This window comes from Stegostoma tigrinum, chromosome 25, assembly GCF_030684315.1.
Source record: "Stegostoma tigrinum isolate sSteTig4 chromosome 25, sSteTig4.hap1, whole genome shotgun sequence".
Classification (NCBI taxonomy): Eukaryota; Metazoa; Chordata; class Chondrichthyes; order Orectolobiformes; family Stegostomatidae; genus Stegostoma; species Stegostoma tigrinum.
The window spans coordinates 13,675,088-13,700,281 of NC_081378.1; the positions used below are offsets into that span (position 1 = coordinate 13,675,088).

At 43.1% G+C, this 25,194-nt stretch overlaps 1 protein-coding gene across 7 annotated transcripts in view; it reads right to left on the reverse strand.

Moving 5' to 3' along the window:
* plxna4 (plexin A4) overlaps positions 1 to 25,194 on the reverse strand; it is a 658,721-nt gene that overhangs the window by 105,909 nt on the left and 527,618 nt on the right. For all 7 annotated transcript variants that reach the window (XM_059654487.1, XM_059654491.1, XM_059654488.1 and 4 more), the window contains exons 13-17: positions 21,099 to 21,250; positions 15,495 to 15,612; positions 12,709 to 12,845; positions 11,671 to 11,835; positions 8,502 to 8,595 (exon numbers count right to left, since the gene is read on the reverse strand). In XM_059654487.1, coding sequence (XP_059510470.1) covers positions 8,502 to 8,595; positions 11,671 to 11,835; positions 12,709 to 12,845; positions 15,495 to 15,612; positions 21,099 to 21,250 — 666 coding nt within the window. The remainder of the gene's footprint in view (positions 1 to 8,501; positions 8,596 to 11,670; positions 11,836 to 12,708; positions 12,846 to 15,494; positions 15,613 to 21,098; positions 21,251 to 25,194) is intronic.

The following is a 25,194-nucleotide window of genomic DNA, read 5'->3' on the forward strand; positions in this document are numbered from 1 at the left end:
CAGACATTACATGCCAAAAATACTTCAGTACCTGCAAAGCCTTTTAGGATATCATGAGATTGCATCAGGCACTACATAGCTACAAGTTGCTCCCCATGCAGTGTAAAAGCTCACTGGTATCTGGTCTGCAGGTGGCTAGTGTGGAAATGTGTCAGTACACGCAACCCATGGCACACAGACTCACAATCATTCACAAATAATACAGAACAGAAAAGCTGAGGTCGCTGCTTCTATTTGTTGACCTGGGCCTGGGCAGTGCTGGATTTGGATATAATAGCCGTTGACAATCTGTTGATGCTGAATGTCATCGGGTGTGGGGTTGAGAGGTTAAGAATGTTAAGAAACAAGGGGGTCAGTGATGGCCTGGTGGTGTTATCACTGGACTATTGACCCAGAGATCCAGGAAAGGTTCTGAGGTTTTGGATTCAAATCCTACTCGGTAAGATTGAATTCAATTATAATCTGGAAGTAAGAGTCTAAAAAATGAGCGTGAAACTGTTGCCAATTGTCATAAAAATCCATCTGGCTCAACAGTGTCCTTCAGGGATGGAATCTGCCATCCCGACCTGTCCTGGCCTACATGTGACTCCAGGACCACAGCAACGTGGTCAATTATTAATTACCCAGAGGGCAGCTAAGAATGGGCAATAAATGCTAGTTCAGTCGATGGCACTCACATCCCATGAATTAGGATAGAGATAGCATCCAGCGGTTCCAGGCCTTCCATGAATCAATATCCTCGAGACAGCAGATGGGGAGGCTGTTGTCTGAAAGTAATTGCTTGAACACAAGTACAAATGGCAAATCAGTCAATACACAGCCAGATATGGAAGTGACTTGTCAATCACTGTTTCCACTGTATCAGTGCAGCACATTGACTGCTCCTGATGGGCCGAACAATTAGCACAGAAACCTTCACTAGTAACAGAAGCATCATTTCTATCACACTGACAGTGACTGAATTAGGACAGTGGCTGCTCTCCTCCCTCCCAATAGGCCTTTAGAATATAAATGGATTCCAGAATATATTGTTAATGATTGAACAGAGGTGCGGGACAAATGAGGGAGGAATCGATTTCAATGCAAAGGCAGCCAGGAAGATACCTGCATCATTTGTTTCCTTTTATCTAACAGTTGTATTTACACAGAAACTAGGAGGAGGAGGTCATTTGGTCCTTTGACTTTGGTCCATCAATAAATCATTTCATCTTCTATCTGAATATTACCTTCCTGCTTTCTCCCCAAATCCCTTGATGCTTTTAAAATCTAAAGTAAAATCTATTTCTTTCATCATGTAATATTACATGTGCAACAGTGCAATTACACTTGATACAAAGACTGCCTCTCTCAGCAGAGGTCACAATGGGATGAACAGGGCAGGAGCAGCAAACAGGGCATGTAGACGTTGCAATTTCTGGAAGTACAGTTAGGTCCCACGCACGGTGATGAACTCAGATCAATCCATAAATGTCTTGGACAGACTCTACACAGATAATAGATGCCAGGCTTTATATCAAACTGCATCCATCAGCGCAAACATAGAGCCAATGTAATCTACTTAAAACCATAAGCGAGCTGGGCAATAGCAGCACATTTATTTGAAAATTGATAGCACTTAATCACACCACAAGTTCTGAGCTTGTTGTCATCCGGAACACTCTCTTTGTATTGACAAAAGCTGTCAATTCTACGAATAATTTTGTGAGGACATTGAACAGGATTTGAGGATGAGGAACTTTGAGAGAAAAATATGAGAGTTATGGACGAGGCAAAACTGCTTTATCCAAGATGCAGCACAGGTTCAATGGGCTGACTGGCCTGCTGTATGCTGTGCCTTTTCTCTACTTTTCTAAGCCTTCAACGAAAATGAATCCTGGCACCAAATGCTGATTGGAAAACTAAGCTCTACTAGGAGACTTCTTGAGTGAGACCAGGTCTGGTCAGGCCAATATTCCCTCTCCAGGTGTACAGATCAAGAACGTAAATTTGGCCCAGCCACTGGCAGTTTGATTGCACACTTGCTAACAACAGCAACTTGCATTTATATAGTGCCTTTAACATGGTAAAATGCACAAGGTGCTTTAATTCATTCCAGGATTTAAAAGATACATTCCTGCTGTTGGGGCACTGGTATTACTAGCAAGGCGAGCGTTTATTGACTATCCTAACTTGTCCTACAATAGGACAATAGTCATTTGTAAAAGGTCAATCTCAATGATTGTGAAATGACTGACATATGCAAGACAAACAAGGTGACAACAGTTGGTTCACTTCCCCCAAGGATTCCAGTGAACCAGTTAGAATTTTAGACAGAATTTCTGTAGCCATCTTTTGCCAAGAACCCAAATTTTTCCTTTTCCACTTCTGTAGAAAAGACACATACAATACAAATTTCTCACAGATAGCAAGAACTGCCGATGCTTGAGTCAGAGACAACAGTGTGGAGCTGGATGAACACAGCGGGCCAGGCAGCATCAGAGGAGCAGGAAAGTGGACGTTTCGGGTCAGGGCCCTTCATCAGGACAAGTCAATTTTCCTGCTCCTCTGATGATGCCTGACCTGCTGTTTTCCTTCAGCTCCACAATGCATCGACTACAAAATTCTCCAATTTGCCAATTGTGGGATTTAAACTCACTGGATTCTTAGCCAAGCAAGATGACCACCTACGGTCAGAGCACACTATGTTAAGGGTGGCATGGTGTCTCAGTGGTTAGCACTGTGGTCTCGGGGACCTGGGTTCGGTTCCACCATCAGGTGAATATCTGTGTGGAGTTTGCATGTTCTCCCCGTGTCTGTGCGGATTTCTGCCAGGTGCTCCGGTTTCCACCCACAGTCCAAGGATGTGCAGGGTAATCGGATTAACCATGCTAATTTGTCCTGTGGTATCGAGGGACATGCAGACTAGGTGGATTAGCTTCAGTTTAAAAACCCCACACAAGTGGTGGGTCTGAGTGGAATGCTCTTCAGGTGATTGGTGCAGACTCGATAGATGGATTAAATGGCAGAACCTGGCAGAAGGTGACCAAACAGGTAGATGAGAGTAAACCGGTTGATGTGGTGTATATGGATTTCACAAGGCATTCGATAAGGTTCTCCACAATAGGCTATTGTACAAAATGCAGAGGAATGGAATTGTGGGAGATATAGCAGTTTGGATCGGAAATTGGCTTGCTGAAAGAAGGCAGAGGGTTGTAGTTGATGGGAAATGTTCATCCTGGAGATCAGTTACTAGTGGTGTACCGCAAAGGTCGGTGTTGGGTCCACTGCTGTTTGTCATTTTAATAAACAACCTGGATGAGGGCGTAGAAGGATGGGTTAGTAAATTTGCAGACGGCACTAAGGTCGGTGGAGTTGTGGATAGTGACGAAGGATGTTGTATGCTAAGAGAGACATAGGTAAGCTGCAGAGCTGGGCTGAGAGGTGGCAAATGGAGTTTAATGCAGACAAGTGTGAGGTGATGCACTTTGGTAGGAGTAACCGGAAGGTAAAGTACAGGGCTAATGGTAAGATTCTTAGTAGTGTAGATGAGCAGAGAGATCTCAGTGTCCATATACACAGATCCTTGAAAGTTGCCACCCAGGGTGACAGGGCTCTTAAGAAGGCATACAGTGTTTTAGCCTTTATTAATAGAGGGATCGAGTTCCAAGAGGTTATGCTGCAGCTGTACAAAACTCTGGTGCGGCCGCACTTGGAGTATTGCATACAGTTCTGGTCACTGCATTGTAAGAAGGATGTGGAAGCTTTGGAAAGGGTCCAGAGGAGATTTACTAGGATGTTGCCTGGTATGGAGGGAAGGTCTTACGAGGAAAGGCTGAGGGACTTGAGGCTGTTTTCATTAGAGAGAAGGTTGAGAGGTGACTTAATTGAAACATATAAAATAATCAGAGGGTTAGACAGGGTGGATAGGGAGAACCTTTTTCCTAGGATGGTGACGGCGAGCACGAGGGGGCATAGCTTTAAATTGAGGGGTGAAAGATATAGGACAGATGTCAGAGGTAGTTTCACTACTCAGAGAGTAGTAAGGGAATGGAACGCTTTGCCTGGAACGGCAGTAGATTCGCCAACTTTAGGTACATTTAAGTCGTCATTGGATAAGCATATGGACGTGCATGGAATAGTGTAGGTTAGATGGGCTTCAGATCGGTATGACGGTCGGCACAACATCGAGGGCCGAAGGGCCTGTACTGTGCTGTAATGTTCTATGTTCTATAGATGGCCTCTTCCTGCACTGTAGAGATTCGACGAATTTAGTTTGCAACAAGCACACATTCAGAGCCAAAACTGCTAATTGTTAATTGGCAACTCTTAATTGCCAGCAATCAGCAATCAAAACAACAACTCTTGCTCAGTGAAGCCTCGAGTATGAGGAGGATTATGCTGGTACAGGTGACTTAAAGAGAAGCCCCTCCCCCCCACCCCCCCGGACTGAGCGTGGACTTGGGGGCAGGTCTTGTGCTGGAGTTAGACTCTGTCATCCTGGCTGCGAGGCTGTTCAGCTCTGACAGCATGATAACGAGGAAGCACCCTCATCACTGCACTGATACCTAGGCAATTGCAAAAGAAAACTGCCAGAAAAATCTGACGATCAGACTCAACATAAAGGACGCGTTACCCAGATGCATAGATTCATACAGCACAGAAAAAGCCATTTGGCCCATCGAGTCTGCAGCGACATAACTGCCGCCAAAACTGTACTTGTCCCATATCCTTGAATGTTACGATATGTCAAGTGCCCATTCGAATTTTTTTTCAATGTTGTAAGGTTTCCAGCCTCCAGGCAGTGCTGTCCAGATTCACACCACTTGCCAAGTTGAAAAGTTCATTTCCCCAAATGCCTTCTGAATTCCCTGCCCCTTACCCTAAAGCTACATCCTTGGAGGCTGGATTATTTAAAAATATTAGAATTCAACAGGAATGATTTACAAAAACAGTTTCTGTAAACAAAAGCCGACATTGATTTTTTTCCTCTTTCTTTATAACGCGTCTATCATTTTCTCAGATGAAATGTTCCGTGCTTAATTTGAATCGATTCATCCAGGGTTCCGAGGCAGAGCCAATCACAGGCCCCTAACCCTGCTTGCCTGCTGTTACAGAGAATTGCACTGGAGAAAGTCATCAGGGGCCTGGGTTGGAGCTTTCCACTCTGCCAAATGTAATACTGCTCTGTAATCTTACAGGCTATTAACAACTAATTTGGGAAATTGTGTGGATGGTCATCTTAGCTGTTCAATAACTTTACAACATTAGTTGCAGCTATTTATCTCTCACTGTTTGCAGCAGGCTCTTATTCGTCTGTCAGGCGCTCAGGGTCGGGGAAGGGGCTCATCCAACAGCCGAAGGAGGCATTCGGCCCATCATGCTTGTCTTGGCTCTCAGGAACAGCTGTCCAATTAATTCCTCTTCCAGGGGCACAAAAGGACTGTCTGGTCATTATTATGTTGCTGCATGTGGGAGCTTACTCTTTGTCAAATGACTGTCGCGTTTCATACATGGCAACAACAACTACACTTCAATCCTTGGCTGTAAACCACCATGGAATTCCTTACAGTTGTAAAAGACGCTACAAAAATGCAAGCCTCTCTGTCTTTTGCTTTTGGCTCTGAATGACAGTGCAAACTTCTAGAACCAGCTGATGCTCTGCCCTTTGAGTATCAGCATGGTCAGTAAGAGCCCAGACAGCGGACTGTGGGCGCTCTGGCAGTGGGGGCCCGGACAGTGTCAGCACAGACAGTGAGAGTCTTCTTTTTTATTTGTTCACGGGGTGAGTGTGTCATTGGCTGGGGCAGCATTTATTGCCCATCCCTAATTGCCCAGAGGACAGTTAAGAGTCAACCACATTGCTGTGGGTCTGGAGTCACATGCAGGCCAGACCAGGTAAGGATGGCAGTTTCCTTCCCTAAAGGATATTAGAGAACCAGATGAGATTTACCTGACAAAAACAACAGTTTCATTGGATTCCCAATTCCAGATTTGCCACGGGATTTGAACCCAGGTCCCTAGAACATTACCTGCATCGATAGATTAATCTTCCAGCAGTAACACTACTAGCCACTGTCTCTCCTATTTAGCCAATGACAGAATTACAGCTCAGGAGGTTTGATGTTCACGACAAATACATCCTTTCCAGCACAACCTCATGCAATAGCACTTGGGATTTGCAATTCTTTCCATTCCGTGTAGCTAAAAGGGAACATTGTGAGGGGCCACTGCCCACCCAGTCTTGGTTTCCACCCACTGGTGAGGGTTAAAATTCCCCAAGTTATTTTTTTGTTCCTCACTCTAATGCAGCCCAGTTTGATAAAGTCACCACCTAATCACCACAGTCTTCATCTTTTGCAATAAAATCAGGTGATAATTTCCACAGCTCCAACGAAAAGCCCCAGTGAAAAGCTCCTAGCATTGGTGGATAAAAAACTGAAGGTTGTGTGTCTGGGTCTTCACTTGGAACACAATATTCCCTGCTTGCTGAGATCATTCAAGAACGACACAGCCTTTTCAACATGGTCATATTAAGAACGATCTGCATTTACATAGAGCCTTTGACGCAGAGCAAAACGTTCCAAAGCAGTTCATAGAGGTGTCCGCAAAATAAACATTTGACAACAATCCCACCTGAGGAAACTGTAGAACAGAACCAAATGTTTGGTTAAAGATACAAGCCTTAAGGAGCATCTTAAAGAAGGAGAGATTGGGGAGGGGGAAATTTCTAGAGAGTAGGGTTTAGGCAGCTGGTGAGATTAAATCACGGATGAACAAGAGGCCCGAAGCAGCGGATCTCGGAGGCTGACTGGCAGCCCTTGTAAAAGATGGCCAGAATGACAAAATGAAAAATGGTCCTCACTAGTAACAGAATCAAAGTCTTAGCCTGAGGCTTTTTTGGTCTGTATGGGTTACTGGTGTTGCAAGTTAATATGCAAGCTACTGGGAAGAACAGTCCATTAATTCCAGGGAATGCTGGGTAAAAATACACTGACTGGTAGCCAAACCCCTGAGAGATGTGTCTTCACATTTGATGAGCACTGTACCTATAATATTGACATGATAATCCTGCCACTGAGAGAATCATTCAGTGATTCAAGGTCTGCTTCAGACTCTGACACATTGCTGGCCCCAAGAAGGGAGATTTGGCCAATATATTTTATTTCTGGGATAGAGCTGATATGTTGCAGTAAAAAAATGACTCCCTTGTGTGGTGATGCCTGTCACCAAGCTGTATTGTCATAGAGTGTCTACTTATTTTCAGGCATAACATTAGGTGGATGCTTGAGGAAGAGGAATAAATAAAGGAAGCGGGAGGGAGCAGGAGAGTGGAATTGGATAACTCCCATAGAAAGGAACACTGGACAAAACTGATGAACTGAAACTGGTTGCTACCACTTCACGATTCTATGATTAACTCAGAGTTCACTGCAAAACAGCTTAAGAATACTCCAATTAACTCACTGGTATTCACTTGCAATTTCCCCCTTTTGGAACCTTTAGCCACGGATTGTTTGTTCCCTCGTGAAACATTTTTACTAAATACAGCCTGAATACAGACTGCAGAACTGGCTTTAACTGCTTATGTATTTGTCAATAGGAGTGGACAATCAAATTTAGTTGCTATGAATCAAGATTTGAATTTATATTGTAGCTTTTACAAACTTTCAACATTCCAAAGAGCTTTGCAGTTAATGATGTAAAGTAGGAACCATCCGAACAGCATTACACCCAGACCAACCTCCTGGCCCTATTCCTGTAACTCTGCATTTCCCATGGCTAACCAAGCTAGCCTGCACATGTTTAGACACTATTGGCAATCTATCATGGCCAGTCCAGCTAACCTGCACATCTTTGGACTGTGGGAGGAGACCGAAGCACCCGGAGGAAACCCACACAGACACAGGGAGAATGAGCAAACCCCACACAGACAGACTGTTCCTGAGTGTAGAATTGAACCCTGGTCCTTGGCAGCAGTGCTAACCTCTGTGCCACCCAACTAATGCGATAGTGACCAGATTATATTTTATTTGAAAACGTTATGGTAGTTGAGAGACAAATGTGTAAAGGGCACTTAGGAAGACTTCCCAGGTGTTCTTTAAAGCAATACCATAAGATCTTTTATGTTTACCTGACAGAATGCCATGCCACAATGGCAATGCAGCACTCATTCAGCAGAATTTGTCCACAAATTTATCAAACAGGACTTGAACACACGTCCATAGGGTGGGGGTGTTGTAGAGCCTTAATGGTGCATTGTTCTCAGGTTTAGCCACCAGGTTTGGAATAATCCATAAACACGGATATCACGTTACTGAATCTTAGGTCTAAATCATAAATGTATATTACAAACAACTATGGTCACAGTCTACCAATCTTCATGGAACACTCACTGAAGCCTTGCATACCCCTGACAGTAATGGCCACAACACAAGTCAGTATGCAATGCACTGAGGTGAGTTTGGCACCTCTATTTGACAACTAAATAGCAAGTAACCACTTGAGAAGAGGTAAATACGTACATTAACTGTTTCCACCCCATTGTGCTTAGCCCGAATCTTAGGATGCTGGATAATGTCCAGGTTTGTTCCCCATACCATCACAGGTGTACTCCCACTGGGAAAGGGAAACAGAATAAAAAAGCTTAAATCTTCCATTAATAGACAACAAAATCATCATTACATTCATTCTCAAAAACATGTGCATCACTAGGAAGGCCAGCATTTAGTGCCAATTCCAAGAGATTGCTGAGAAGACATTGGTGGTAAGTTACAGTCCGTGTGATGAAGGTGTCCCTACAATGCTTGACCCAGAGGTGACAGCAAACATCAAAACCAGGATGCTGTGTGACGTGGAGGGGTAACTAGAGGTGACAGGTGGGTACGGGTTTGGGAAAATGCTGCCAAGGAAACAATTTGAGACACTGAGATTACAGTCATATGACCTCTGAAATTGATAAGGTGCTCAGGCAGCAGGCGGCATGCTTGCCTTCACTGATCAGGATACAGAATATTAAAAAAAACACAGAAATTCCTGGAAAAGTTCCGTGGGTCTGGCAGCACGTGTGAAGGGAAATGTTTCAGGTCTGGTGACCCTTCCTCATGTTCGTAGAATCACAGAATCCCGACAGTGAGTGTACAGGCCATTCAGCTCATCAATCTGAACCTGCTGTCTGAACAGCATCCCACCTCATCCTTGTAACCCTGCATTTTCCATGGCTAATCCACCTAGTCTGCATAACCCTGGATACCATGTGCAATTTAGCACGGCCAGTCCAACAAATCTGCTCAGCTTTGGGCTGTGGGAGGAAACAGGAGCACCCGGCAGACACAGGCAGAATGCTCAAACTCTACACATTGAACCCGTGTGAGGCACTAGTGCTGACAACTTTTGTACCACCACTGCAGCTGTATAAAACTTTCATTAGGCCACATTTGGAATAATGTGTGCAGTTCTGGTTGCCACACTATAGGAAGCTTTATATAGAGGCTTTAGAGATGGTCCAAAACGAGGTTCATCAGGATGTCACTTGAATTGGGCCATATTAGCCATAAGGAAGGCTCATGGGTAACAGATAGAAGTAGGTGACATTATGAGAGGCATGTATAGGGTGGATAGTTGGAGCCTTTTTCTTGGGAAATGGCAAATGCTTGGGGGCACAGGTTTAAAATGAGCGGGGAAAAGTTTAAAGGGGACATGAGAGGCAAGCTTTTTTTTAAACACATATTGCAGTAGGTGCCTGGAACACACTGCCAAAGGAGGTGATAGAAACAGATACGATAGCAATTTCTGAAGAGGCATTTAGACAGACATATGATCAGGTAGGGTGTGGTGGGATGCAACCGTATGCAAGCAGATGGGATTAGTTTAGAACGGCATCATAATCAGCACAGACATAGTGGGCTGAAGGGCCTGTTCCTGTGCTGTACTGTTTCACGTAGTATGCAACGCAGGAAACAGAACACATCTCCACTCCATCCCCAGGACAGGGCCATTTCAAATCTTTATAAACCAACCCAGCCACTATATCCAGACTGCACATCCCTATTATTATCAGAGTCGAGTGAAAAACGAAGATCATTGGACGTAATAATTTAGGGAAGCAAGAGAAGGCTCTCTTAACAGGACATCAAATCTCATTGACATAGAGGTAGATCCATCAATACTGGTGAACTTTACTTTGACAGTTGTGATTTAAGGTCTCAAGCTGCAAAAGGTTATTGAAGCCACCATGAATGTCATCCAATCAGTGGGACATCCTGGATTGTTACATTCAGTGGTACAAGGTAAACCCTTCACATTGTGAGGCAGCCCATCACTTTCAGAGAGAGGTGAACCAGACAGAGGATCAGTTGAAAGGTTGGTACAGGGAGCCTGATGAAGCAGTTGTCAAGACTGGTGAGATTCACTGGTGTTTGAACATAATTAGGATGAAACTTCAGTTTGAGAAGACAACGAACAGACAGTGTGCGGTTAATTTTAAAAGACTTATTGCAAAGATATCAGGAGACAAAATTCTGAAGTATTTTGACGGAGAGAGATGGGAAGAAAGAACAGATGAGGCTGAGAAACAGGAAGGAAATTAAAAACTAGTGTGACAATATTAAAGAGATAAATATCTTTTGGCTACACATTTAGCTTGGGACTGTTTAGTCTCTCAGAAATGTGCTGATTAATTTATAATCATTTTATGCAAGAGTTCTTTATTTACGGATACATCTTTAGATCCATTCTTTTCACCGAAGGTCGGAGCTTCTGTGACCTACTCATATGGCTCTGATATCATCATTGCATATACTAGGCAATCCTGGTAGTTAACAGATATTGGGATGGGCAGGGAGAGAATGAGAGAGGCAGCAAGAAGTGGGCAGGGGGAGAGAGAGAAAGAGGTAGCGAAAGGAGGAGGCAGAGATGGGACAGGGAAGAGAGTAGAAGAAAGAGAGGGGAGGGCACCAAAAGAGGCAGAGAGAAGGGGGAGAGAAAGGGGCAGAGAGAAGGGGGAGAGAAAGGGGCAGAGAGAAGGGGGAGAAAAAGGGGCAGAGAGAAGGGGGGAGAGAAAGGGGCAGAGAGAAGGGGGAGAGAAAGGGGCAGAGAGAAGGGGGAGAGAAAGGGGCAGAGAGAAGGGGGAGAGAAAGGGGCAGAGAGAAGGGGGGAGAGAAAGGGGCAGAGAGAAGGGGGAGAGAAAGGGGCAGAGAGAAGGGGGAGAGAAAGGGGCAGAGAGAAGGGGGGAGAGAAGGGGCAGAGCGAAGGGGGAGAGAAAGGGGCAGAGAGAAGGGGGAGATGAGGGATGAATAGGGAGAGAGGGAGGAATGGGAGAGGGGAGAGAGGGGTGCAGAGAGGGGGTTGCGGAGAGAGGGGTGCGGGGAGAAGGGTGCGGGGAGAGGGGTGCGGGCAGAGGGCTGACGAAAGAGAGGGGTGAGGAGGTTGAGAGGGTTGGTGGGGGGAAGGGGAAAGAGAGAAGGGGAGCAAGAAGGAAAAGTTGAGAAACAAAGTGGAAGAACAGAAACAGACTGCAAATTATTTCTTAAAATCCTTGCCTATCTATTAGTGTATCACACTAACAAAGGATTGTACCCAATAATCAATCAGTTCTTTTACAGATGATGATTCCTGCATTTTCTGTTCCCATTACAGACTCTCTTTAATTTTCAGTGATTTTCTCAGTGATATACATTGGTGGGCTTTACTTACCTAACTATACTCCACTCTGGTTCAATCTTAACAATGGTGGGGTCATCCACATACTCAAACAATAGTTCCTTCTCGATCCTTGCCTTGTCTACCCTGACCACCACAGTGAAGTTCCCCTTGCGTGGTGCAGAGGTGGAATTACAGATAATTCCCCCAGTAAACCTCCTGTTGCGCAGAGAAACAGGAACACGATTAAACAACAACAACCTTTATTGCAGCAAAATGACTCAAGGCACTTCACAGGAGTATTGTTGTCTCAAAAAAAGCCAAATACCATCAAGCCTCATGCTGGCACAGACTCGACAGGCCAAAGAACCTGTGATGCTGTGGCTCATAAGGAAATATTATGACAAATGTCTTAAAATATGGGATTAAAGGAGAGCGAGACAGAGAGGCTGGGATGTTTTGGGAGGGAATTCAAGAAAACCAGACTTTGGCAGCTGAAGTTATGACAACCAAAGATGGAATGGTTAAAATCAGGGGAGATCAGAAGGATAGAAATAGAGGAAAACAAAAATATGGGAGCATTATAAGACTGAAGGAAGTTACAGCTGTAGTGAGAGGTAAGGTTGTTAACAAGGGTAAGGAATTAAAATTGAGATTAAAACAACAGTGAGAGTTACACTTTCTGCCTTTAATAAGAGTTTACCCGATTATCTGAAGAGGAGACATTCTTTCCTACAATCCTCCATTCTCAAGATCAATTAATCACAAATGATTAAATAATATATTGAAAGTCGGTCACACAAAGGGTCACAGATTCCTTCAAATTATAATTTATTACACAATACTGGGTATGTATGTATATAACACACATACAAGATTCCTTCAAATTATAATTTATTATACAATACTGTGTATGTATGTATATAACACACAGACACACAAAATCACTTCAACAAAAGGTGACTTCCTCCAGAACTTTGAACCAAATTTAACAATGTTTGCCTATTATCAAATAAATTGCACTCTAATTTAACACATCAACAACTTTAGGACTGACTGACTAATTTTTATTTCTTCTCCGATAGTCCATACCTGTCAAACACACAAGGCTGTTCTTCAAACATTACCGAGACATTGCTTCCAGCATCCAGGTTTCTGCCCCGAATAGTAACCATTGTTCCCCCAGACACTGGACCTTTGCTTGGTGTCAGGTTAGTTAGAGTTGGGAGCTAAAATAAATTCAAATCTGAATTATACAGGTGTAAGGTACAATCAATCTACTTGAGCAATAGGTACTCACCTTGCTGAGATACTGTAAGATGAATGGCTGCTTCAAAAACTAAATGTAATGAGCTGGATGAGTGTGAGAGAATGGAACAGGCAAAATCAAGAATGGGCTTCAATCACAATAACCTCGGCAGCCCCATGTTCATTCTTATTCTCAGACAGATCTTTTGCAGGCTGAATTCTGGCATTTTATTTCTGATTGGGCTTCTTTTCATAACAGTTTTAACCATTAGATTTTTCCACTTTTCAAACAAGGAACATTTGTCTTTGATATTCATCAGCAAAGGCCAAATGAATCATATTGGTGTAATCCCATCCCGGTAGGAAAAATAGGAGCTGTTCCCACTTAAAGTATGGGATACATTGCCCATCAGTCTCCCAATGACAAGAAAGCCTCCCACAATTAAGTTTGGAAATGGGAATTGGCACTTGGAGGGGAAGTGCCCAGCTCATAGCGGGTTCTTGGTTAGACTAATTATTGACCCAACTGACACTCATCATCACTGAACCCACCAGAAATTAGTAGAGGCTGCAGGACAGTGGCACAACTTTTACACCTGATGGGCTAAACTCATGTCACTTAAATTATGTTGCACCGCTGGTTTCCAAGGCACAACTTCATGAATCCCTTTTGGGTTGGGATGTTATTTATGTATCACAGTTCCTTCAGCTGAATGGCTGATTAACTGAATGGCCTGGGCAGAGTGGATGTTGGGAAGATGCTTCCATTGGTAACAGATTCTAGGACCCGAGGGCACAGCCTTAGAGTACAGGGAAGACCTTTTAGAACAGGGATAAGGAGAAATCGCTTTAGCCAGAGAGTGGTGAATCTAAGGAATTCACTGCCACAGAAGGCTGTGGAGGCCAGGTCACTGAGTACATTTAGGACTGAGATAGGTAGGTTCTTGATTATCAATATAGGGTGACGTCAGCAGCACGGGTTCACTTCCCACACCGGCTGAGGTTGCCACAACAGTCCAATCTTTTCAACCTCTCCCCTCGCCTGATGCATGGTGACCCTCAGGTTAAACCACGACCAGTCATCTCTCTTAAATGAGACAGCAGCCCTAAGGTCCTCTGGGACTATAGAAACTTTACTGCAATTGAATTCTTAGAGCTGCAAATTATTCTGTTAGCACTGATGAATTGAGGATCCAGTGTCACCTCAATAATGACTGAGTTATAACTTAGTGAAAGTTCACAAGATCAGTTCCATCATTTACAGAGTTTTGTTTTGACATATTCCTCATGGCACACCAGGAAAACTCCTTTCTGTTTGATTTCAATGCAAATATTAAATACTGCAGACTAACCCACTCTTGGGCCCTGATTACCACAACAGCTCATGGGTAGACAGCTAGCTAATGGATTCCATTCAGTTTCTCAGAGGAAGGGTCGACTGTTCCCGTTTGTCTCCAGTATCTTGGCCAAAGGCTTGGAAGTGGATGCTTCACCAGGCTTTACCGGCCCAGGATACATAGGGTTTGGCAAACAGAGGCAAAGGCTGAAAATTACAAACCTAAAAACAAAGCTTTGTTGGCAATGCCCCAAGGGTATGGAGGCCTTTTCACAAAGCCTACTAGAAGAGATAAAGACCGGGAAGACCTAAACTGTTGGTGCTTCTTCCACAACGTCAGCACACCCAAAAGCCATTCGCAGTCCACAAAGCATTTAAATTTTAGTTACTGATGTCAGAAAAATGCCAGTCAAGTTGCCCAAGAGCAGCCCATAAATATGATAATAATGAGAAACTGTTTTTAGTGATGGTAATTGAGGGATAAACATCAAGCAGACGCTGTGGGAGAAGTCACCTGCTGTTTCTCAGAGTAGTATCAAGGAATTTTATTCAACGATCTGAGGTGACACAGTGGCTCAGTGGTTAGCCCTGCTGCCTCACAGTGCCAGCAACCTACGTTTAATTACAGCCTCGGTTGGATGTCTGTGAGGAATTTGCACACATGCTCCCCCTGTCTTGCATGGGTTTCTGTCGGGTGTTCCAGTTTCCACCCACAGTCCAATGATGTGCAGGTCAGGTGGACTGGCCATGTTAAATTGCCCCTTGGTGTTCTGGAATGAGCAGACTGCGTGGATTAATATAGTAATTGTGGGGATACAGCAATGGGGGGGAATCCCCTTTGAGGGTCAGTCAGACTCGATGGGGCAAATGTTCTCTATCTGCACCGTAGCGGTTCTATGATTCTAAGGCAGACGGGTCCTTGGTTTAACATCTCATTTAAAAAGTAATCGCTGACAATAAAGCATCACCTTAGTAATACGTTGGCTTGCCAGCTTCAGCTCTGTGTTGAAGGCCCTCGAGTGGTACTTGAAGCCAAACCTACAGATGCAAAGCTGACTGTGTTATCATAAAGCTACATCTAACACCTAACAACTGGAAAGAGGCATATTGATTCATCAACTACCTCTTGGTCGAATTCCATTTCTACTCAAAGGAGATAATCTGTAGACAGGCTAGCCCAGCATGCTGTACTGTATGACATGGTTCACTGCTAAGTATTATCTGTCACGCATTACACTACTTAACACGTTTAGCGTGGAAGTAATCCTCCTCTTCCATTCTGCAGCTCACTCACCACAAAGCTGTACAGCTGTGTTGACTTTGCCATGAACTCTTGCTTACATTCCTCCACACAGACCTCCACAAAGCCAGTGTGCTGATTATGTCGGGCCACTCCCATCTCACACATGATCCTTTTGAGAAAACAGAGGCTGAATTAACACTGTCCAGCCAATCACTGACCCATCACAGTACCCCAAATCATGCAGCACAATGCCCAAGGGCCGAATGAGTGACGATGGGAAGAACATAAATAACCGAGAGTTTGGAAACAGTTCTTTGCAAATAGAGCCTGGGAAATACTTGTTTCATGTATCATTGACCTGAAACATTAGCTGCCTTTCTCTCTCCACAACTGTGGCCTGTCCTAACAGAATTTCTAATTCTCTCCCTTTTAATAGTTTCGGATTTTTAGCATCTGCAGAAATTTATTTTTAGGGCAGTTAAATCCCATTTTTAAAATGTAGCTGCAGATATATCAGCCTTCAAAGACATATTTATTACAATTCTAAATAGATGCTTTAGAATGAAGCAACATCAGGACAGAAGTTTAAGCAGCGTGTGAATAGAATGCGTTATTCGTTTGCTCCCCTTGTTGTATATTTTTGATTCTTTTAATCAGTAAGGCAGATCAGATTTTGATCTGTGTTTCAAAACCTAACCTATTTGATATATTGCCTCATTATTTTTGTTTGTTGAGTCGCTGCTTTCTCAGTTCTACAGTCACTGGTGTGATCAACCAACATGTATGTATAATTATGTATTCATCCTATTCACAAGGTGGCAGTATTCTTGGAGTTAGCACAGGACTCCAGTTTCCATTGACTTGTTTGCTGAAGGGGGGAGACTGCATGGTCCTCCCATAAGGACAAGGAAGAGGATAGGAAGTCTGGGTCTGGGGATTTTCACACATGGCCCCCTTGGCAGTCCAGGTTGTAGGCAGAACAGAAAATCTGTTTGGAGAAATGCAAAATGTGCTATTAGTGTCCTGGCTGGTTTGCCATTATCTTGTGACCTCGATCTCTGCTGTAAGCACCCCTCCATGCAGTTTGTGGCTGTAAACATATGTCACGTGGAAATCTTGTCGGAGGAATGCAGGTGAAATGGGAGGGATTTTAAAAGTTATAAGAGAGCCAACTACTGAAAGAAAGAGCAACAAGTCAAATAAACAGCTTTGAATTACATGAGCAAGTCATGATGCATTTTTCCAATCCCTTAAGTTATGGAAATGAAACAGATTTAGGCAGAATTGATCTTTCTTCCATTCTCCGCAGCAAACCACGGAAATGGCCATAGAATTAACTTTAAAAATCTGAGCAATTAAGAGTAGCAAACCTGCTAATGTTCCTGAGGTAAGAGTTCTACAAACTCTCTTGCAGCCTCGACCTTATTGAGAAGCAGCAGTCAGACTGCAGAGATTTTGAAAGCTTTGAAGACACACGTTGAACCTCATATTAATGTTATGTATGATCTGTAGGTGTTCAATGTCAGAGCTTGGAGAGGAGAGAGATGTGGATCAGTGCATGGCCATACTGATGCAATGACCAGATCGTACCAATATATGTAGCTGTATCCTCAGAGTTCAAACGACTGAAATATGATCTCAGGGATAAGACTGTCTCTGGTGCAAGAGAATCTGTTGTGCAGGTACGTCTTCTGAGATTGGAGAAGCTTCCTGTCAAACAAGCCATGAATATATGAAGAAGCCCTGAGTCATCAATCAGTAGCAAGAGAGTGTACTAAAGGCTGAATAGATGAGGCTTTGCATAATACTGAGAAACAATTAAAGCCAAATGAAAACAACAGATTAAGGGGAAAAAAGGAATAATATTTGCAGAAAATGTTGCAGAGGACACAACCAATTTGGGAAAGATGACAATGACAAGAAGTTGAATAACTCTGCACACAAGTGCTTATCTAGAAAGAAGCAAAACAAGCTTATAAAGATAGTGCTAAAGGGATATCAGGTCATGATTCTGACAAAATCACTTTATACCAAAGAACAATTTGGCATTGTCATGTCTGAAGGTGATGAATGGTTTGTGACAGCTAGAATGATGGCTGCAGAAGCAGTGCATCAAGTGAATGTGAAATGATTGACAAGCACCACTGCTTTCAGCAGCATTGTGCTGACCTGTACCAAGCAGCTGAAGGTGGTGACATAAATGAAACCTTCATAAGGAAGGCTAAAGCTGAATACTGGAATGATACTGATCCCAGGAGGACAACTTCAACTGATTTCAACTGAGATCCAAAGCAATTGGAAGAATGAAGATCTGGAGTTCTAATGAACTGTATGCATAAATCCATAGGATCTTAGTAAAGCTTTAAAGTGATCTCACTATCCCATGCCAATTATTGAAGAGATTTTGCCATAACTTACACAGCAAAGGTCTTTACTACACTTGACAGGAAGGATGGTTGCTGGCAAGTAGAGCTGGATGAAAGCAATAGTTTTCTAACAACATTCTGGATGTTATTCAAGAGATATGGATGACTACGCATGCCATTTGGCATTTCCACTGCTTCTGAGTACAGACAGCATAAATCAGTCAGTGATCTCCCCAGACTGGAAACCATTGTGGATAATCTGCTAGTCAATGGTTAAAGAGATACAGTTAAAGACAGTATTGCAGACCACAATCTGGTGCAATTGTGAGAGACAGCTCACCAGATAAGCCTAAAGCTGAAGAGGAAAAACATGCAATTGAAGATCCCTGAAGTCAAATACAAACATCACATAGTGACAGTGAAAAGGACTTCACCCAGACCTTAACAAGGTGAGAGCTGTGGCAGGGATGCAGCAGCCAACTGATGTGAAAGCAGCACGAAGATTGGTTAGATTTTGAGTTACTTAGCAAAGCTCTTGCCTAATTTCTTATTAGAAATGTGAAGCTCTCACTGAGATGGTAATGGTGACAAAAACAAGCCATAAAATTCACTAGAATCAAAGAAATTAGTAACAGCATCACCATACATTCTACAATAATGCCAATAATGAAATGAGCTTGTAGGGAGACAGGATATGGAGCAACCTTTATGCAGCAAAATCAACCATTAGCACAAACTGAATGATGCTACGCTCAGATTGAGAAAGTGTGCCTAGCTATTATCTTTGCTGGTGAGCAATTTAATCAATACCTGCATTGGACCAATGAATGATGTGGAGTCCAACCATAACCATTGCATAGTGTCCTTCCCAATCTACTTCTATTTGCTCGAAAACAACTCCAACAAATGTTACTTTGTTTGAAAAGATATCATCTGGATATGACATACACATAAGAGAAATAGATATACACAGTTGACAAGCTGTCAAGAACAGCACTCCCTATGAAGGAACTTTAGGAGGCTAAGACAGTGTGTGAAATCTTCTGATTCAATGTCAAACAACATTTTGACATCCACCAGAATCTGAAAAACACGTACCTTGCTTAAATCAAATGAACATTGCAACAACATGCTAAGTGCTGTAGGATTAGTAGTGAAAGGATGCTCTGAAATTACCAAAGACAAACCTGTTGCTGTGAGACAGTATTGAATGTGCAGAGATGAAGTGATGGCCCAAGGTGGCATCTTTCACAATGAAAATAGTGTCATTATCCAGAAGGAGATAAGAAAAAGAGATGAAGTGCATCTTTGCCAGATATCAAAGAATTCAGTCTAATCTGAGGAAGGCATGAGAAGCACTCTACTGACCAAACATGAGCAATGAGCTTCAGGACCAGGGCAGCAATTGGAACAAATGCCAAGCTACGGGAACTCATGAACTATGAATGGTGTATGACATGACAGACAAATCATTTAGAAGTTCTGGAGCAGATCTCCTCACTTTCACAGAAACCCATGAACCCTTCACAGTTGATTACCATTTGGACTAATGGGAGTTAGACCAGCTGACACCACAGATTGTAGAATGGCTGAAAGCACACTTCAACAATCCAGACATTGGGATAAGTGCTGATGTCCCTCAGTGCACCAGTGAGAGACTTCAGCCAATTCATAAACTGTTAGGAAATTCAACAATACACAGCAGCCCTCAAATAGAATGGCTGAGGCAGCAGCAACATTCACCAAGGGGGGGTCATAAAGAAATCAAGGAATTCACACGCAGATTTGTAGAAGGCTATGCCTGAGTGGAGAAACACACTGACTGAAAGACAGATCCTGGTCCCGTCCAAAAAGTAATGTCACACCATACCCAAGCTACTTTTCTAGTAATGAAAGAAAGTACTGCAGTCAGACGTTATAACAGGAGTGAGGAGCAAAATCCAGGTGAAATAATAAGAAAAAAAATTAACATTGATAAAACTGCCTTGCCATTGCCAGAACTGAGCTGAGCATTGGGTAGTGAGAAACACTCAGTACGATCAACAAAAATCAGATCATGTCTCAGACCAGTGTACAGTAGTTGAAATTTCATTGCACATGGTTAATGACCATATGGACTTTCACACTCACAGACATCTATGTACACCTGGAACAGTTGTTTGTTTCATTGCAGATAGTGAATGTCACAACCAGCAGAGGACAAAATAACCTTCAGTCCTAAGCATCCATTGCTCCCCCACTAACAGAAATGGCTTATCAACAACGGTTAGCAAGAACAAAAGCAGTCACCAAAGGAATGATACTCCTCAGGTCACCCCTAGGAATGATACTCATCAGGTCCCCCCTATGAATGATACTCCTCAGGTCACCCCTGGGAATGAGCAAGTACCAAAGGAACAGCCAATGACAATGCATACATGTACCATTAAGAGCTTAAATGATTAAAACCAATGCATGCAAATTATGTTCAGAAATTGAATTAATGAATTATAACTTTCTTTACAACCACGCATATGAGATAACTCGCAAGTGAAAACGATACTGTGTAACTTTTTTTGTGTTTTGTTTCTCACACATCACCTAGAAATGTGACAGTCTCTGAACTGTTCTTTAGGTGGTCCTTCACAATTAAGAAGGAGATTGGTAAGGAGAAGATGGAAAAGGCATTTTCACTGATAAAGACAATCAAAATTAGAGACCGTAAATATAAGCTAATCATTAGTGAATTCAGGAAAAACTTTTTCACCTGGGGAGTGTTTTGAATGTGGAACTCACGGGCACAAAGTAGTGAGATAATGAGCATCAAAGTAAGGAGAAGATAGAAAAAAAAATACAAGGGAGAAAGAAAGGGGAAGACATATGGATAGCATCAATAAACTGGGTAAGAGAAGGTTGGCTGGAGCAGTAAGATCAGAATAAAACACAGTCACTGCTTTGTTTCTGTGCTGCACACTCCATGTCACTGTTGCCATAGTGACACAATAACAGGGTGGTTTTGACAGCAACAACCTAACCCGTAAAGGTACAGCATTAACATTTTACCTGCTGTTGAACAGCTTTCTCAATGAACATCCTTGCAGAGAGCTTTGTTTTGTTCGGATTGTGGGTGAAAGCACCAAATGTGATAGGTTGCCCAAGGGAAGGCAGGGCATGAGATCTCCGTGGGAGGATAGGATAATAAATAATTGGACACCGCATGGCTCTTCAGTTCAAATGCTCCAGCCTAGCCACCCTGCCAAAGATTTAATCCGTCAGCCGTCCAAACAAGTCAGCTTTAAATGTGGCTTACTGTTCAGCTGGAATGTAGCCGTCTGGCAATGGGACACAATCAACTCCAGCCACACGCACAGAGCTCTCAATCTCCCAGAAACTCAGCCCCAAGTTCTCCCCGTAGATTGTCACTTTAGTCCCACCTTCCCTGGGTCCTCGTATTGGCGTTATCTGCAGACATATAAAAACAGATGAATACATAATCAATCAAGCAAAGTCTCACTAGAATTCTGAAACACCATAAATTACACTTTAAGTGTACGTTCATTTAAGCTTCACAGTGTTAAGTGTAAATCAGAAGGTGTGTGTGTACATGTTTGTACATGAATCTGTGTATGTACATATGGGGGGGTGTATACATGTACATGTGTGTGTGTATGTGTATGCATGTGTGTACGTGCATGTATGTGTGTTCATGCATACATGTATGTGTGCACGTGTTTCCACATGTATGCCTGGGTGTATCTGTATGAGCATGTGTGTATATATATGCGTGTGTGTGTATGCCTGTACGTGTACATGTGTGTACATGTGGATGTGTATATACAAATACATACGTGTATGTGTATGTTCATGTGTCTGTATGTGTATGTATGTATATGTACATGTGAGCATGTGAATGTGTGTATGTGTACGTGTGTGTACATTTACATTTGTGAGCGTATGTATACATGTGCATATGTGTATACGCACATGTATGTGTGGGTGTGTGCATGTGTACCTGTGTGAGCATGTGTATACATGTGAGTATGCATGTGTAGATACATGTCTGTACATGTGTGCACGTGTACATGTATGTGTGTGTATGTCATGTATACATGTATGTGTACATGTGTTAAAGTATGCATGTGTGTACATGTGTGAGTGTGTGTATGTGTGTGCACAGGTACGTGTGTACCTATTTGTGTGTGTGTGTGTGTGTATACGTGTTTATGTGTGTACATGTGTAAGTGTGCGTACACGTGTGTGAGCATGTATATGCGTGTACTTGTGTTTGAGCATGTGTACGTGTATGGTGTACCTGTATGTTAATGTGTGTGTGTGGGTGAGTGTGTGTACGTGTGTATTTGTGACAGCATGTATATGCATGTTATATATGTGCGTGTACATGTGTATGCCAGTGTTTGTGTGCATATGTGTACATGTGTATCTACGTGTGTGTATGTGGATGTCTGCATGTACGCATGTATATGTGTATGTGCACGTTTGTATGTACCTGTCTACATTTGTGTGTATATACGTGTATATATGTGTGTGTGTGTGTGTGTGTGTGTGTGTATGTGTGTGTGACAGAGAGAGAGAGAGAGAGAGAGACTGACTATGTGTACACATGTACGTGTGTATCTGTGTCTGTGTGTGTATTTAATTCTCTCTCCCTAAACCTTTCAGCGTCTTCCTCTTGACTGAGCTTTTGGTGATCAGTCCCAGAATCTCCGATGACTCCATGTCAAGTTTAGTTGGCAGAAACTTCTGTGAAGCTCCTTGAGACATTTAACTACATTAAATCCAATGTGCTCAGATCCTTCCTATAATGTGGCTCCTAGAATTGCACGCAATACTCCAGCTGAGGTCTAACAAGAGTCTTATACAAGCAAAATATCACCTTTTTGCTCATGCACTCTATGTATGTGTATGTGTGTGTACATTTACATGTGTCAGCGTATGTATACACATATGCGCTCTATGTCCTTATTAATCTGAATTAATATATCACTTATTCTATTTTTATCAAAGGAAACATCTCTGAGGATTTTTTTTCCCCTGCCCCTCAGTGTGAAGACCTAATCCTGTTGGAACCTGGAATAGTTTACCTTAACGAGGCCTAGGTGGGGGGAGGGGTGCGCAGGCATTCCGGTCCCTGGAAACAACACCCCATTCCATAACTGGAATAAACGGCGACACGCTGACCTCAACTCCTAATTTCTCCAACTGCTTCAGGAAATTAAGCATTGCTACAGGAGACTGTAGTCCCTGAGCATTTTCAGAATCGCAAGAAACATAAGGGTCATAAGAAGGGCCTGGGAGATCTCCCAAAGCCCTGATCAATGTCATCATTCACACCCATTCCAACAAACAATGAGGTGCCAACGAACCTGTGACTAAATTCCACATACACAGATTCATTCAATATTTTTTAAGACTTCTAATAAACAAATTAACTCTAAATTCATTGCCTTGTTGCTTCTCCTTCTTAAGATTGCAAACTTTGGTTAGATCACAAAGTTATTGTACACAGGAGAACACCTCTCATGTCCAACAAGTCCATGGCAGTATCTCAATGTTTTCAAAGTACATGCAGCCCCAGTTCATGAACATTGCCTCAGAGCTTACACTTTCTCCAAGCCTCCCCTGCACTGCGATCTTATTGCATCAGCAGCTGGCAATGCTGCTTGCTCTGTCCTCCTTCTTGGAAACGGCCATCCCAGTTAATGTCCTGATCCTCAGCCTCGTCTTCATCTACCCAGAATTGCTCTGCTCCCTTATTTTGTGCACATCCACAACATTCCGTGCGCTCAGCCCCTTCCTAGCCAGCAGTGACTAGGACTGAAACTACAAGCAGTCCCCAATTTTAAATGCCAGAGTCTAGGACATGCTTCAGAGCACACACGAGTGAGGGGAACATGAGACCTTGAAGCGGGGGTTGGGAGCAAAAGTACTTGCAAGAAGTAGATCCAGGGCAGTGATGCCCGGTGTGGAAATGTGGTCCTTAAGCAAGGCGGCACCTCATCCTTCCCACGCAAGGAGGGGCATCTACTGGGAATGTCACCCCGCGCACCCCCCCCCCCCCCAGCCTCAAAATTGAGAGGCAGGAAGCATCCCTTAGAGTGACCAAATGGGGCAAGTTGCGCCCCCGCCAACTCCACCAGCATCCGCCACTCCACCCGCGAGCACCCCACCCTGTACATTCATTTCCAGTGGAGGACTGAGAGAGTGCTGCATTGGCAAAGGTACCATCTTTTAGATGAAGTGTTTAAACATAGCCCTTGCCTTCTACTCAGTTGAACCTTGAAGATCTCAAAGCACTATACTGAAGAAAGGCAGGGGAGATCTCCACAAAACCCCGGCCAATTTTTATTTATCATCCAACACGAGCTGGCCATTACCACATTGTTGTGTGTAGAATCAAGCAGTGAGGCAAAATAGCTGTCACTTTTCCTCCATTATCATGGTGGCTATGCTTCAAAAACCTATTTAATTAGCTGTAAAATACATTTGGGCTTCCTAAGGTCATGAGAGGTGCTATATAATTGCAGGTCTCTCTTTCTTCTGTCTGTTAGTGCTATTCTAGCCGCACAAATTGTCCATTTTTAATCCCAGTTGAGTTGGTTTGCAGTACCCAGCAAACTGCTACCTTGCCAGTCTGGACAACACCCAATCGTATCGAATTATTCCAAGTGGATCGGATTTCTGATGGTTCCTCTGGCACTCTGCCAACTAGGGATTTTGATGTTGCATTATAGATAAACTGTGGAGGGATTCCTCAGTGCTAACAGTGGTGAAAAGAGCCTTTCAAGAAAATATTAATGAATAATACATGATGATATTTCACAGGCCAACATTGCACAGATTTGCAACAGATTTTAAACTTTTAGCTGGTTTCAGAATGTGCGTTCTTAACATAAACAAATGCTTCTATGGTGCCATATCCAAACATGACAGAGATATAGCACCTGGGTTAGTAAGTAACTCCCTCCGCTTCAACTAGCTTAGTAGAGCCAGCAACAAGATGTCAGGAATATTGGAAAATGTAGTGCAGATTGGGGTATTCTCATCAGCTTCAAACCAGAGCAATGAGGAAATCTCCATTTCTCGATTGTAGAAGTTAAAATAAAGGAAAACTTGCATTTATATAGCACCGTTATGCAACTGTTGTAATATATGCATCACTGAATAGGAAAACAAGTTTTATACAGCAAGGTCCCACAAGATGCATGATCAGAAAGCGTGCCTTGGTGGAGTTGTATAAAGGCTAAATGTTGTCCAAGGCACCACCGTTCTTTAACGCATGGGTGTGGGATCCTTTACCTCACCTTAGTCAAATAGCTAAGCTGTTAGAGCTCTCAGCTCCATCTGAAAGATAGCACCAGCTACAGAGTGGCACATTCTCAGACCTG